Here is a 16,094-nt window from a genome sequence, read left to right as displayed (position 1 = left end):
ATTTTTTCTTGTTCACCAAAACTCTTGCATTCAGACAAAATCCACAGGTAAGCAACACACAGGTCCCTGTCCAGGAGGGGGGCTGTTCTGTTGGTAGGTGTGCTGCGGAGTAGTTCCTTCTCCATGTTCAGTCAAGCTTCTGAGGATCACGCCGTCTCATCTCAAGTCCAAACCTCACCTCACCTGGGCCCAGACCCAGAACCAAACCTTACCCCTGCACCCCTAAAGGCACTTGCTGGCTCCGCCCAGAGGAACTGAATTACTATCTATTCATCCATGCATGCTATCTATTCATCCAGGTAAGCTAATTATTTGTTATATAGCGTAGCCATCTGTAGTCGTCCCTTTTTCAAAGCAGAAACCTTTTTGACTAGAGTTCATAGTAAACTCTAGATTAAACCCAGTCGCACCAGTTTCAAAAACGTTTATTTGACTATCCAGTGATTTCAGATCCCCTAGGGAGAGTCAATAAGGAGCCTGAAGAGGATAGGTGCCGGAGGTTTGGTTATGGAACTGGCCCTAAGGCCAGGTGGGCCCGTGTCACAACCAGTTCCCTGTGACATCACCTCGTCCTCAGTGACATCATCACGTGCTGGTGTCGGACATGGAGGTCTCTAGCATCATGTCGCTCTCGTACATGTCGCACTCCAGAGGCAGCGAGCGCCGCAGGGGCATGTCTAGCGACGCCTTCTCCTGACTGGACGGGGGCGTCTCCATGGACATGGCGCTGCTGTCGTCCAATGTGGGCGTGGCTCGGGCGTCGCCAGGTTCCGTCGACGTGTTCAGCATCTTGATCAGCGCTGGCGTGCTCAGGCTCCCGCGCACCTTGTCCTTGATGTCTGTCCCTAAGGGAGACGTAAACAACATCACAACGTTGGAAAAACCCGAAAAAACCTCTTGAAAAATCAAGAATAGGTCATAAAAAGATTTCAGTAAGAGACACATGCAATCCTTGATGTCTGGGCCCTGGACAGCGGGACCTACAGTCTTACCTATATAAGCGTCAGTGTCACCGATGTACATCTCAATACAGTGTCCGAGCATCATCACAGAGAAGGTGTCGTCTCTCTTCAGCCCAAGTGCCTGTGGGACAGAGAAGAACAGTCACTAAGAGAAACTAGATATGGTGCTCAGAGAGTACAGACCTCCTGAATGCATTTCGTGGCTCTGTGCACGGCAAAATTGAATGGGTTCTAAATTGGCCCATACTACACCCCTCCACCGAGTTTCATGAAAAGCAGTCTGGTAGTTTTTGTGTAATCCTAGTCCCAAAAATGAATGGAGGTGAATGGCCGTCCGGGCCGTGTTTGGGCAGCTTGTGACCTCGTCGTCACGTCGTATGGTAGTTTTTGCGTAATCATAGTCCAACAAATGAATGGAGGTGAATGGGCAGTCCGGCTGTGTTTGGGCGGCCCGTGGACCCGACTTGTGATTCGGATCCTCTCCAAAATTTAAGAGGTTGTAACGTGGCCCATGCTGCACCGTTCCACTGAGTTTCATGAAAATCGGTCAGATAGTTCTTGCGTAATCCTTGTTCAAAAAATGAATGCAGTTGAATGGCCGGCCGTGTTTGGGCGGCCTTTCGACCTGACACGTGCTTCGGATCTGCACCAAAATTGAAGGGGTTCAAAGTTGGACTATGCTTCACCCCTTCCACTAGTTTCGTGAAAATCGGTCCAGTGGTTTTGCCGTTATCCCGCTAACAGACAAACACGCGTGCACGCCACCGAAAACATTATCTCTCGCCCTGCGCTGTCGCTGGGGCGGAGGCTATACATGACACCGGACCGGGCTGTGAACGGATGAGAGGATGAAGCGGAACTCAGTTCAGCTGGGTCCTGGTTACTGTGGAGGACTACGACGCGCCACCTCCAGGTGCCTGACGAGATGCTGTGATCGACTAGGTGGTCTAACAGGACAGGTGGGAGGAGCTTTATGTGTCATGTGTACAAGTTACAAAGCCTCTACACAGCTGTTACCAACCCAATCATGACAGACCACTGATTTCTGGGAGGGAAGGGGGGATGTGTTTAACTCAGCAACCAGTGATTTTACAAGCAGGCCTACCGTGTGAAAGTAGTCGATGGCGCTCTCAAAGTCTCCCATGAGGCTGTGCACGTAGCCGATGGCGGAGTAGGTGGAGGCGTGCTGTGGGATGAGCACCAGTGCCTGCCGGTGGTACTCCAGGGCCTGATCGTATTTCCTGTTGGTTACAGGAGGGAGACAGCCAATCAGACGAGCCACTTGGCTCCCCCTCGGAGGACAACAGCCAATCAGAGTAGCTACTCTGCTCCCGGAACCCTGGGAACACCTCTGGCTTGATCGCGTCGTAAGTCGCACAGTGTGAGAGTCAAAGATAAGCGACTAATTGCTCCTATGCTCTAAGGATGAGGCTACGACGAGGCCAACACATTTCTGCCAGGTCAGAAAATGTTGCTTGTGAAGTGTGAGGGGTGCTATGATACTAAGATTCTGCACATACTGTAATAGAGAAATTTAAATCTGTTATTATTTCATGTATGTTCAAGTTTACTTAATTGCCATTGCAAAGGAGTACAGCAAAATTAAATGTCAATACTTAAGTGCTTTAACACGTAACAGACATGTTTATACACATACTAACACATGACAAACAATATAATGCATAAAAAGTGCAGTGCCGGATGTAAACAGGTCTGTAACTTGTTTTCGACTTGCAAAGATGAAAGTTGGCATATCGGCTACTCATTTTTTAATGATTAGAATAAATTCCTTAACAATAAGCCACCAAAAAATGATCACATCAGTGCAAAAAGCAAATGAGAGAAAGACGACAGGCTGCTGCCCGTGTTGAGGGGTCCAGGTCACTGGGAGAGAGATCGGGGGAGCTTTAGAGGGGAACACGTTTTTGGACGTCTCCTCTGCTTCCTACCATGACAGGGGGATGAAGGAGAACAGCTGGGAAAAGGCTGCGTCTTACTGAGATATGACTGAGTTTTGATTGCAACCGAGGCTAGTCTCCAATGTTGGTATCGCTGATTTGTAGATTCACCTCAAAGCTAGTCGACACTGACACGTTAAAAGCTGTATTGGTGAAATGAATTTCAACAACTGCGCAAGTCGCAGCACAAGCAATCGTGGCTGACGGCAATCGTACAGTGTGAGCACGAACGCCGTGAGGTCCGATCGGGTCTGAGACAGTAGGACCCAAGTGTGATGGGTTCACCGGCATCACGATTTCAAAAAATCTTAAGAGTAGTGATGCACCGATGCATCGACCAATGCTGGCCTTATTGACTGCCATCGGCCCATCGGCAAATAAAATGACATTCACCGATGGTAGTGGCCGATGTTATGTCGCAACAATTATGGCTTTTTTTTGTTGCAAAACGTAGCCTACCCAGCTGCAGATTCGGAGAAGATCCGTGACGTAACGCTGCAAATGCACGTGTAGTTTGCTTTCAAATGAAAGTGAAATAAAAATGTCGGCCATGTGGGAATATTTCACCATCTCAGACAAAGATATGCGCTACAGCCAAGGATCAGATCTAACTGGCCATTTGAAAAGCAGGCATAATTTCTTTGTTTCCCTGGCACAAAAGGGGGATAACAAATAAAATAAAATAAACATCGGCCATCGGCCGGATTGTTATTTTAAACATCGGCCCAGAATTTTGCAATCGGTGCATCCCTACTTGAGAGACATTCAAATATAGCACTATAGATTCAGAGGTTATGGTATGGGTTGGAGAAATCATGGGCCACCCTCACGTACGCATTACAGTAAAAGATGACAACTTCACTGTTGCGAACGGCGCTCTGATTTGCCTCGGTTTGCCTGATGTGATGTTCGTGTGTAGTTACATTAGAGCCTTTTGAAACACACTCGTTCATAATGAACTCTCTACATGAGTGTAAACAGAGATGAGAGTAAACAAGTGCACAGCAGAATTAAATTGAGTGCCCTCCTTTACATAAACTTGACCCCCTACCTTTCAAAACAGCGTGTTTTGCTAGCCTAGCCCTTTACAGTATATCTGCTCAGAGGCCATGCATAATCAATTCAATGATATTTGCATTAACTCTCAATGAGACCCCTACTTATGCAGAAGACCCCTACTTATGCAGAAGGACCGAGGCAGAGCAACTTCACACGTGTCTCTGAATCAGCCGGTGGAGAGGAGGAAGAGAACAGGGGAGGAGAGAGAGAGAGAATGAGAGAGAGAGAGAAAGACAGAGAGAGAGAGAAAGACAGAGAGAGAGAGAGAAAGAGAAAGAGAAAGAGAGAGAGAGAGAGAATCATCTGCCTTCTACCTGAACAGCACTCAGGATCATTTTATCACACGAGTCCCTTCAGGACAGCCGTTTCCATGACGTCCTAAGAGGAGGCCTCTAGCGCCTGCCTCAGCCCCGGCCTCTTGCGCCTGCCTCAGCCCCGGCCTCTTGCGCCTGCCTCAGCCCCGGCCTCTTGCGCCTGCCTCAGCCCCGGCCTCTAGCGCCTGCCTCAGCCCCGGCCTCTAGCGCCTGCCTCAGCCCCGGCCTCTAGCGCCTGCCTCAGCCCCGGCCTCTCCGCGAAACAAAGAGCGTCAGGGCAACACTGATCTGACAGAGACGCCACTAACCTAGAGGTTTACGTCAGTCATTTAAGTGCCGTTCTCCAGTCGAGAGCGTGACATACGTCAGAGAGAGCGTGACGTACGTCAGAGAGAGCGTGACGTACGTCAGAGAGAGCGTGACATACGTCGGAGAGAGCGTGACATACGTCAGAGAGAGCGTGACATACGTCAGACAGAGCGTGACGTACGTCAGACAGAGCGTGACGTACGTCGGAGAGAGCGTGACGTACGTCGGAGAGCGTGACATACGTCGGAGAGAGCGTGACATACGTCAGAGAGAGCGTGACATACGTCAGAGAGAGCGTGACATACGTCAGAGAGAGCGTGACGTACGTCAGAGAGAGCGTGACATACGTCAAAGAGAGCGTGACATACGTCAGAGAGAGCGTGACATACGTCGGAGAGCGTGACGTACGTCAGAGAGAGCGTGACATACGTCAGAGAGCGTGACGTACGTCAGAGAGCGTGACGTACGTCAGAGAGCGTGACGTACGTCAGAGAGAGCGTGACGTACGTCGGAGAGAGCGTGACATACGTCGGAGAGAGCGTGACATACGCCAGAGAGAGCGTGACATACGTCAGAGAGAGCGTGACACTTACTTCAGCTTTCGACAAACGTGTCCCAGGTTGTTCAGTAAAGGCTCCCATTTGTCCACGGTGACCTTTAGAAAAACACGAGGAAAACATTTGGCTATTTGGTTAATTGTAGGCCTTGTTTTTTCATTTAGCAGCTCATTCCACTTTGCATGTGGAAGTTAAGAAACGTTATGACTAACTCTGAATAATAGTTACAAATATTCAGGCCCTGTCACAAAAAAAGAGCAGTCACCTCATTGCCGATGGCTTTGATCTTATCCATGGCATCAAGGAACAACTTCTCTGCAGTTTTCCAGCTGAAACAGCAGGTTTGGGGGAAAGAAACTTAAAACAGTTTCAAGAGAATGTATGCATGTGTGTGTGTGTGTGTGTGTGTGCGTATGCTACCACAGCACGTTGGTTATGGTGAGTATGCACGTGTTGCCCAACATGCATGTATGTGGGTGTCACCCTTGTGAGTGAATAAATGCACCGTGTGTTTAGCACCATGTGCTGTGCAAGCCTCTGATCTTTCACAGTCGGCCTTTCATGTAGTTCAGTCTCGTCTGCAGAGGCTGAAGCTGGTTTTGAACATAGATAAGACGAAGGTCATGATGTTTTCTAGGGCTACTGTGTCGTCACGAAATCTCCCTGTTTTAAGTTGCCAAGGAACAGCCATTGAGCTGGTTTCGTCTTTGGGCTTCCATGTCGATCAACACCTCACGTTCAAGTCCCATATTTCAAGTCTAGTCTCCAAACTCAAGGTACAATTGGGCTTTTATTTTAGGAACAGATCTTGTTTCTCCCGTGGAGCTAGGAAATATCTCGTGTCAGCAACTTTTCTGCCACTGCTTGATTAAGGTGACATACTGTCCATGCACGCTCCAGCCACCTGTTTACGTTCTCTGGACACTGTGCATCACTGTGCTTTGAGGTTTGTCACTGGTTGTAAAAATCTGACCCATCATTGCACTTTGTATAAAAAAGCACAAAGGTCATCTTTGTCTGATAGGAGATACACTTATTGGTTGACTTTTATTTATAAAGCTCTCCTTGGTGTAGTTGTCCCATCCTGTCTAGGAAACCACCCAATTAGGAATCAAGGACATCTTACGATCATCTGACTTCTTTACACTGACTGTCCCTCGAGTGTTCACAGAACTGGGGAAAAGGCATTTCGCTATGCTGCTCCCTCTGCATGGAATTCCATGCAAGCTGACTTAAAATTGCCTGAACTGATCCAGTTTGACAACTTGAGCTTATTTTATTTATTGTATGTATTCTATTTGTATTGTAACCTTTTGTATTGTAATTTGCTGCCTCTTGGCCAGGTCGCTTTTGAAAAAGAGATTCTTTATCTCAATGAGCTTACCTGGTTACATAAAGGTCTAATAAAACATGCAGACAATCCCTGTGTGTGTGTGTGTGTGTGTATGTATGTGTGTGTGTGTGTATGTGTGTGTGTGGGGGTTATGTATGTGTGCGTGCGTGTGTGTCGTGTGTGTGTGTGTGGGTTATCTATGTGTGTGTGTGTGTGCGTGTCGTGTGTGTGCGTGTGTGTGTGTGTGGGTTATGTATGTGTGTGTGCGTGCGTGTGTGCGTGCGTGTCGTGTGTGTGTGTGTGTGGGGGTTATGTATGTGTGTGTGTGTGTGCGTGTTTGTGCGTGTCGTGTGTGTGTGTGTGTGTTTGTGGGGGTTATGTATGTGTGTGTGTGTGTGTGTGTGTGCGTGTGCGCGTTTCGTGTGTGTGTGTGTGTGTGTGTGTGTGCGACTCACTCTCCATTCTGGAAGGCCACTACGGCCACCTCGTGCATGACGAAGGGGTCCTCCGGGGCGATGCTGAGCGCCTGGCTGAAGAAGCGCTCGGCCAGCTTGGAGTTGTTGGTCAGACCGTACTCCAGACCGATGTACAGCATGGGCAGATGACACCTGGGAGGGGGGGCAGGGGGTATTAGACAAGGGTGGAAGCGCTGGTTTGGGAGTGTTGTCCTGAGCTGCACAAGCACATCTTGCACCATCCACTGATGATGTTTAGGTGCTGGTGACTGGGCCGAGCTGAGGCTCTCGCTCTCTCTCTCTCTCCCTCCCCTCCCCTCCCCCTCCCCCTCCCTCTCTCTCCCTCTCTCCCTCCCTCTCTCTCTCCCTCTCTCTCTCCCTCCCTCCCTCTCTCCCTCCCTCCCTCTCTCTCTCTCTCCCTCCCTCCCCCGCTCTCCCTCTCTCTCCCCCTCCCTCTCTCTCTCCGTCCCTCCATCCCTCTCTCTCTCTATCTCGCTCCCACCCCTCTCTCCCTCACTCTCTCTCGCTCTCCCTTTCCCTCCCCCGCTCTCTCTCTCTCCCCCCCTCTCTCTCCTTCTCTCTCCCTCTCTCTCCCCCTCTCTCTCCCTCTCTCTCCCCCTCTCTCCCCCTCTCTCTCCCTCTCTCTCCCTCTCTCTCCCTCTCTCTCCCTCTCTCTCCCTCTGTGGGGACGCGGACGGCGCCGCCGGCCTACCCTTTCATCAGCTGGGCAGCGGTGAAGTAGGCGGCCATGGCCTGGTCGTGCTCGCTCTCCACGGCGAACGAGTGTCCGTAGGCGATCCAGGCCGGGCCGTAGGTGCGCTCCAGGGTGGTGGCCTTGCTGCAGGAATAATAGTCACGCGTTATATTATATTCATTAAAAAAAACGCACGCTTCGCAAAACAAAGAGCATGAGAGACGTGTCCCGAGAGACGTGTCCTGAGAGACGTGTCCCGAGAGACGTGTCCCGAGAGACGTGTCCCGAGAGACGTGTCCCGAGAGACGTGTCCTGAGAGACGTGTCCCGAGAGACGTGTTCTGTAGATGTTAGTCTGTAGTTGAGCGAAGCGTTTAGAGATTGACTTGTGACTCTAACATGATGGTGTCAAATTAGGTTGGTCCCATAGTGCATTGTATTCCATGGGAAATTAATAATATGAAAGAAACTAACCGACTGACAAACTAACGGCCTGAACGTGAATTGTGAATGCCGGACGCTGTTGGTGGGTCAGTGTACCTAAGGTATCTCCTGGCGTGTTCGTTCTTGTGGCCGACCATTAGATAGTAGCATCCCACAGCAAACCACGACACCTGGGCAAAAAGCAGCCAATGACGGGTAACATTTCAACACAAGCTTGCATTCATTAAAAATACGCTGTAATGAGTGAGATGCAAGTCTCGGGGTTTGGCTGATCAGGTTCCACCTCGAGGGGCTTTGGAAGTTCTACTTACTGGGTTGTTGGGGTACAAGTCTACCAGCTTGTGTGAGAGGTAGAACAACTCTGAGGAGGACAGAGGAGTGAGTCACATTTTATTTCCAAAGAAGAGCAAAGCAATGAACCATCAATTAGCAGAGCCATTAACTGTCAATTAGCAAAGTCATTAACTGTCATAATTACCCCCCCAAAAAATAACTGTCCACTGTACTGTGTTTGACAATGCATTGTTCTCTTAATCTCTTCAAATGTTGAAGGCTGTAAAGATGTGAGCCTGTTTTTAGTTTGTATGATGGCTGGAGTATTGCTGTCTATCCCTACCGTTGGCTTTGCTCAGCTCAACCAAAGTGCCGATGTGGACAGGTAAACAGTTGGCATGGAACGGGTCCTTCACCATCACCCTGAGAGAAACACACAACAAAGAGTATGGGTAGGAAGCAGGCTTCACAACCAGCTCAATTCAAAACATCAAGCTTGTAATAAAGGCTGTGGACCACGCTTAAGAACAGGCAGGACTGGGCCTGTGATTGGGCGGGGGTGTGTGTGCAGTAGTTAACAGCCTTACATGGAGGTGAGTTTGTAGCACATCTTGAAGTCACAGTTATAGTAGTGCCTCTCTGCCAGAGAGACCACCACGTCCAGGTTGTCGTGGAGACCGTGGACCATCTCTGGGACCACCATGTCACTGGGCTTGTTGTACTGGTAGAGGAGAGAGGGGGGGACAGACGGAACATGCAGGAAAGAAGTTGAGAGAGATGGAGGGAGAGATGGGGAGATGGAGGGAGAGATGGGGAGATGGAGGGAGAGATGGGGAGATGGAGGGAGAGATGGAGAGAGAGTTGTAGGGAGAGATGGCAAGGAGATAAGGTGAGCAAGCGACAGATTGAGAGTGATGGAAACAAAAAACAAAAAACAATACCACGGCAATTAGCATTTTAATTTAATTGAGTGAAGACAAATGAGCCCTCAATCTTGACAACATCAGTCTGAATATGTTTGTATAGTCGTTCAGCAAGGCTAGTTTTGGAGTAGGATTTGTACTAATTAATTACACTTCTAATAATTGCATGATTCCTAATGAAACAAATGATACAACGCAACAGACAAAAGCCTATTCCATTAAAGGTGCAATAGTCAAGCTTTCGATGTGGACTAGTCATGAAAAAGAAAAACAACTAGCAAGGCTTGTGAGCCAATAGGATTAGGATTGCCGATCGCTCCCGCCTCCTGCCATACCGTGTGGTACCAACGTCGTGAGGAAACTGGACATTCTTGTCGAACGCGTCAACATTTCTTAAATTAATAAGTTCAGACTCAATAATTTTTTGGGGGGAAAAGCAATACTTATTCTGCACCTTTCTAAAGGCTCTGTGGATGTATTATTTTTAGAAAGTATTTGTCTACATAAAAATCTCGTCTTTATGACCTTTAAAAAGACAGATGTTGTCCAATATGGAATGCGACCAAGACCAATACTAGGGCTGTCCCAAACTCTGAATTGTGAGTCGAATCAGATTCGCCTGTTCAAACCAGAGATTCGACGATTCATTTTTTCTTCTTCTCATATAGGCAGGGGAGACCGCTAGAGTCGGGACAGCTGTCAAACTTTAAACTCAAATGGAGTTTGAGCAAAATAAAAGTTTTATTTTTCTTCCTAAATGAATCATCTAGTCTAATCTACTTCAGATGCTCCCATGTTTTTATGCAGTGTTTCCCATAGCCTACATTAGGGTTGGACAATTTGACGATGTACCTGCACATTTGAAAGTGCGTGAATAGGCTCATGTGTTGGGCAGCAGTCACCAAGGAAATGTTTTGGCTGTACTAAAGCGATTTTGTGGACGTTAGAGCTCAAACTATGGGGATTTTTTTTTTTTTTCCAGCAGATAAGATTGATCTAGGAGAGCAGTTTTGTGTTATGATATCCCGTTTAAAGGACAATGCTCGTTTTTGACAACCTGGACCTTATTTACGACATATTATAAGACGTTTGACTCACCGAGATCACTTTGGTGTAGTTCAGAGGCATGTAGAAGAAATGTAAAATCCAGCGCGAGCCAGTATATCCATGTAATGGCGGTGGTCGGGTCACTTAGAATGCAGTTTCTAAAAATCTATTTTCGGCCGCGAAACGGTTGTTTTCATCAATCTGTCTTCATGAATCGCTAGTTGTGCTTACATAGAGCATAGGCCTGTGGTGGTTTTTCACATGCCTCTGTAATATGATCTTTAGAAACGTCTTTCAAAACGAAATAGCTTCCTCACTTGCTCCAGCACGCATGCGCACAGCGTGCTGGAGCAACGATTGCGCGCTGTGCGAGGAAGCTATTTCGTTTCGAAAGACGTTTCTAAAGATCATATACCTCCCAACTACACCAAAGTGATCTCGGTGAGTCAAACGTCTTATAATATGTCGTAAATAAGGTCCAGGTTGTCAAAAACGAGCATTGTCCTTTAAGAAATGCTGGTGATTGCTGGCGCATAGTAGGCTAGGCACATAGCGGAGGGGAGAGGGGCTCCCTGCCTTCTTCTCTCTATCAGTCTTAAGTCTCCTTTTACTACAGAACAAATACGATACGGTAATAGCCTAGGTCTAAAACAAATGATTGGCCTGTCCTATGTAAATCACAAAGCAGGGGAGTGGTCTTAGCCCACCAGTGCATCTTGATAGAGGAGCAAAAAAAAAAAAACTGCTCGACTTCAAGAATCTCAGTCAACTTAAGAGTATCAGACTGATGATTCGACTTGTCGACTTTCAGGGGGCCGCCCTAACCGATACCAGCAAGGTCTGCCTCCAACCATACCTTCTTTAACTTGTTCTCAAACAGGAAGTGAAGTAGTTCGTCTTCCTCCTTATTGCACTGTTGGCTCAGAGGAAGGGAGTCCAGGAAGTCCTTCTCTGCAGAAACACAAACAACAACAGGCACCGTTTCAAATGAGGTCACTGTGAGTGAACAGACGAAGACGCAAGTTGACATCAACGATATGATATGCGTTGCCTTACTAGCTCCACATTCTGTTACATAGTCTAAATTGCCACGTGTACATTCTAAAAGGAAAAAGGGAAAGAAAACATTGGTCTGATTCATAGAGCTGGACAGTTCCAACTCTGGACTCCATAGTGGTCAGCCCCAGCCTCAGGCCAGCCTCACCCTCCTGGGCAGTCAGCATGTGGTGGGATGTTAGAAGGTCAAAGGCTTCAAAGCAATACACGTCCAGCTTCAAGGCCTCTTTGTAGCTGGAGGTGGCCAGCAGACGGTTGTCCATGGCATCATAGATCTTCCCCCGCAGGAGACAGATTGAACTATTGATCTGAGAGGAGAGGAGAAGAGAGGAGAGAGAGAAAGAGAGGGGGGGCAGATTGAGAGAGAGCAGGAATCAAGATGACAGATAGGTAACTCTCGCAAAATGAACACACAATTAAATAAAGCTATCCTGTAATCACAATCAGATGGGAATCCTGTCAATATCACTCTTTAGAGAGAGGAATGAACACACAACCCAAGACTACAACGCCCAGGGTGCGGGGCGGACGGATGCTGTGGAAAGGAACCTGTGAGACTCACTGAGGCGGGAGACATCTCCCAGTCCTTGGCCGACTCGCGGATGCCGTTGTCATCCTTCCCACTGCGGTCCAGCAGCTTCTTACTGTCGGGCTCCTCCATGTCTAGGATGTCCAGAGCCTGCTGGAACTCTTTGGCAGCATACTGGTGAAACACACAGCTCAACCAATAAACAGGCAGCATACTGAAGAAACATACAGCTCAACCAATGAATATGCAACATATTGGAGAAGCACACAGCTCAACCAATGAATATGCAACATACTGGAGAAGCACACAGCTCAACCAATGAATAGGCAGCATACTGGAGAAGCACACAGCTCAACTAATAAATAGGCAGCATACTGGAGAAGCACACAGCTCTTCAATAAACAAGACCATCACGAGGCACGTGCGGGCGTATGAAGCTTTTAAATAACATCAACCATCATGGAAGAGAGTAGCAAGTACTTACATGACACCTAGCAGCAAGATACTGACAAGCTCCATACAACTGTGGGTAAGGGAAAATGGAGTACAGACGAAAAATGGGCACAATCAAAACAATGCTAAGAACCAACCATCTGGTCAATAATATACGGTTTGCTTCTCTGATCTATAGGGCTGCCTTGGTGGACCCTAGGAGAAGCTTGTCCTTGTTTGAAGAAGGAGGTTATGTTTTCACTTAAGAGTTCTCTTACCTTGTCTAGTTTGCGGGAGCGGAGGGCATGGGAGGCTCTGTGGTACTGGGAGGTGAGGTAAAGGCACTGTGCTAGCCAGTAAATGTCCTGGGGATCCTCTGTGAAGGAACGGAGACCAGAGAGTAACTGACTACCTGCCCGGCCATGGCCCGGTTCCTGACTCATCATGACTGATCACTGGAACGTTACACAGCATCAGCTGCTAGATAGTTGGCTAGCTACGCTAATGCTAGCTACAGTTCTGCAAACCCAGTTTGGACTCTTGAACGTTGAAGTAAAGTTACAGGGAAACTACCACAATAACTGTCAATTCATGTCACTCTTGCGAAGCCAAATTTAGTAATCTGCTAGCTAGATAAATTAGGTACCGTTAGCTAATCAGATAAAAGCCAAGTGTTCGCAGCCACTTACCATGTGAAAGGGATGATATCTTGTCCGCCCAAAACAGAGCACTCTGATATTGTTGCTGAAAACAAACAAACATACATAATGAGAGGTCTTACTGAGCCACATCAAAACAGTATTCATGTTTTGAGGTGGAATCGTTAAATAGCTAATTTGTGATAAGCTTGCAATCTCTTTGCAAACACACGAATACAAACTAATCCAGGTTAACGTTAGCACTAACGTTAGCCGCTAGCTAGCACTAAACCATAAACTTAGCTCGCTAGCAAATCAAAATGCTTACCTGATCAATGTAGTGCCGTACACGCTTTCGAAGTCTATCTAGATTCATTGTGATTTATCAACTTGTCACTTTGTAACTCAAAAGTGTATCGTCATTATGCAGTAATTGTGTGAAATGTTGGAACATCCAGTTAGCTTGCTAGCTACGCAGTGCGAAATCCGCGGCTTCTCTTGCAACTGGTGTATCGCACTTAAAGTTCCGGTTTCAAACCTCAACTATAGAATTGGAGTTCCTAGTGTGTGTAAACATATTTGCAAATGCAGCTATTTCCCAGTTAATGAAAAATGCAAACGGCAAACTGTAAAATGTTTATATTAACATTTTAAATATCGCCATTTTTTCAGGAAAGAAAAATGCAATTTATTGTATAAAGTCTATAGATTGGATGTGTTGTCCTCCAGGGGGCTGCATGGGGATTAACTGTTTGCTTAATTTTGAAATATGACTGTAGCTAATTGTAACACATTTTATAACAGTTATTTAAACCATATTCAGGTTCAGATAAAAAATGAATACAAAAAACATCATCATCATCACCATCATCATCATCAAACATCACTTCTCAGTTAGTCTCATCCTTTTGCTCAATCCCATCTGTGGTCTTTGGCTCATAACTTTCAGGTGTGCCAGGTGGGCTAGACGTGTCAGACCCCCCCGACGAGGAATCTTCCTCTGATGTAGGAGGAGTGTGGATTGGCTCCTCTGTGTCAGGTTTCTCAGATGGGAGGGATTTCTCAGATGCACCAGGAGCTTCCTGCTGGTTTCCAGTCTCTTCCTGCTTCTCAGATGGCCTCTTGTCCTCTTCGGTCTCCTCGGTGTCAGTGTCTGAGTGATGGTGAGGGCTGGGCTCTGGTGCTCCAGGGCCGGTCTGCTCCTCACCATCCCCATCTCCACTCCTCAGACTGGGCTCGCTGTCTGACTGGACTCCCTGTCTCTGAGAGAGGCAGCTGGTGGAGGAGGCCTGAGAAGTAAAGGCAGTAACCACAGTTGTGCATTCAAAATAGGTTAGTGGTTTACCAAATTGTATTCTGCTGTTAATGAACATGTTTGTAAAGTATGCAGTCCAGGCTCATACTTCTTCATCATCAGGTGGTGGTCATGCTAGATGTTAAATTATTTATTTTTGTGTAATTCATTTTGTGTAAATGAACTACAGTAGGCCTACTACATCATCATTTCACTAAAAATCATTTGTAGCCTGAGTAACTGACGACTCGCCTTTCTGTCACCAGCTGTTCTTGGGAAGATCGCAATGTTCTCCATGAGTCGGAGAGTCCTGAGCCAGTCACTGTGCCACTGCTTGGTGCTGTAGTGAGGCCGGCACTGGGTCAGACGCTGCAGGATCAGCTGGTTCTCCTTGGTGATACGTTGGAGCTCCTGGTGCCGTTTCTCTCTGCTCAGACTAAAGACAGGAGATGAACGTTGAACGTGTCGTCTACTGTCCGGCACTCTACACAAATCAATAGACACCAAAAGATGCCAACAATCAGAAATAGACGTCAGCCAGACCAAACCAACCTCCTGTGTTCATAATCATTCTTGTTGTTAATGCGTCCAGTGGTGCTCATGATGTGAGATATCTTCTCCAGTAGCATGCTGTTTTCCCTCTGTATCTTGCTCATTCGTTCCTCCTCAAGCTTGATGTGGGGCAACATCGTTGATGAAAATAATGAGCAAACTCAAGAGGCAGAGGCAATCCTGTGACTGAAAAGCATTGGTAATGTATTTTTGCTGCCACCCTGTGGAATTATCTTGATGAAAGTGTTGCATAGACACCTACTGTACTGCACCTTTTGCTTCTTCATCTTGAGGGCAAGGTGTCCATAGATTTTTGGTGGAGTTGTGTCCAGTGTTGGTTTCACTGAAATGACCTTGACAAGGAAAACAAAATGCATACATACCCACCCTCCCCCCATTTAACTCATAACTGGAGAACTAGGCTATTTAACTCATAACTTGAGAACGTGTACACAATAAACAACTTGCTAACTTGCAGAACCACGGAATGCCATGATACAGGACAACATAATAGAACTATAATCACACCAAGTTTGCCTTTTGCAGCTTGTATCTTACTTTTCTCCTGTGCATATCGAAGGAGGCCTTGTCCCATTTCTGTTGTAGGTACCGGTTTCCAGTGGGAAGCAAAGGTTGGTATATCAACTGCGACATGGCTAGGACTTCCTGTGGATGGAATCAGTCAGGTAAGCTTAGTGTCTCATTAACTTACTGTGGACATGTGGGTCTCACTGCACCTGCATGAAAGGAATGCACACAATCCAGCTTGAACCGTATATTGAACTTGCTCACCCTAGAAATACAGTTGGTCTTCAAAGAATGGGATCTTTCGTGGACGGTAAGATACTGTTGAAACAGTATTATGTTGTGCCTCCCCTGGCTTTGGCTTGGTCCTTGAAAAGCCCCTCTTGTGTCAGCCCCACTTCCAACAAGCCTGGGGTCAAAGCCCTCCTCTCTAACTCAACTCACTTCACCCGGTAGTATCAATGTTAACTCTGTCTGCCTCAGCCTTAATCAACCCAACAGCTCTCCTCTCTATTCTCCTCTCCTCTGCGTGCTCTGAGACTGCAGTCCGTGTTCTGCCTGTCATACAGAGGTTGCCATGACAGCAGCTGCACTGAGATAGAAGAAGAATGAATGGCTTCAAACGCTGTGCTGCTGAAGCAGCTCGGCACAGAGACACAGGGACGCACACTACAGCAGAGCAGGGAGGAGTGACTAACGAGGACCTGGGGGGGGGGCGAACAGAGCTGCCGTCTAGACATT

General features: G+C 47.4%; 1 protein-coding gene across 1 annotated transcript; it reads right to left on the bottom strand.

Moving 5' to 3' along the window:
- Window positions 1-17: 17 nt before the first annotated feature.
- On the bottom strand, window positions 18-13,454 carry cdc16 (cell division cycle 16 homolog). Its single transcript, XM_084451893.1, has 18 exons — window positions 13,311-13,454; window positions 13,034-13,088; window positions 12,623-12,720; window positions 12,397-12,435; window positions 11,946-12,086; window positions 11,532-11,691; window positions 11,184-11,278; window positions 8,945-9,078; window positions 8,701-8,780; window positions 8,396-8,445; window positions 8,181-8,254; window positions 7,660-7,785; window positions 6,948-7,100; window positions 5,425-5,488; window positions 5,196-5,257; window positions 2,068-2,203; window positions 993-1,083; window positions 18-845 (listed from the first exon to the last, which is right to left on the bottom strand). Exons 1-18 carry the CDS (start codon window positions 13,356-13,358, stop codon window positions 586-588), a joined length of 1,866 nt encoding a protein of 621 aa, XP_084308019.1. The 5' UTR covers window positions 13,359-13,454; the 3' UTR covers window positions 18-585.
- Window positions 13,455-16,094: the final 2,640 nt, after the last annotated feature.

Source organism: Borostomias antarcticus (genome assembly GCF_949987555.1).
Source record: "Borostomias antarcticus genome assembly, chromosome: 17".
NCBI classification, from domain to species: domain Eukaryota; kingdom Metazoa; phylum Chordata; class Actinopteri; order Stomiiformes; family Stomiidae; genus Borostomias; species Borostomias antarcticus.
This window is presented reverse-complemented; position numbering and strand designations above follow the sequence as displayed.

What these genes read in the sequence shown, in the direction of transcription:
- cdc16 (XM_084451893.1), bottom strand. Translation starts at nt 13,358, where the DNA reads ATGAATCTAGATAGACTTCGAAAGCGTGTACGGCACTACATTGATCAG. An exon ending in CATGCTGACTGCCCAGGAGG is followed by an intron (nt 11,279 to 11,531) that starts GTGAGGCTGGCC and finishes GTGTTTCTGCAG; the next exon opens with AGAAGGACTTCCTGGACTCC. An exon ending in GCTGCCCAGCTGATGAAAGG is followed by an intron (nt 7,101 to 7,659) that starts GTAGGCCGGCGG and finishes CCCCCCTCCCAG; the next exon opens with GTGTCATCTGCCCATGCTGT.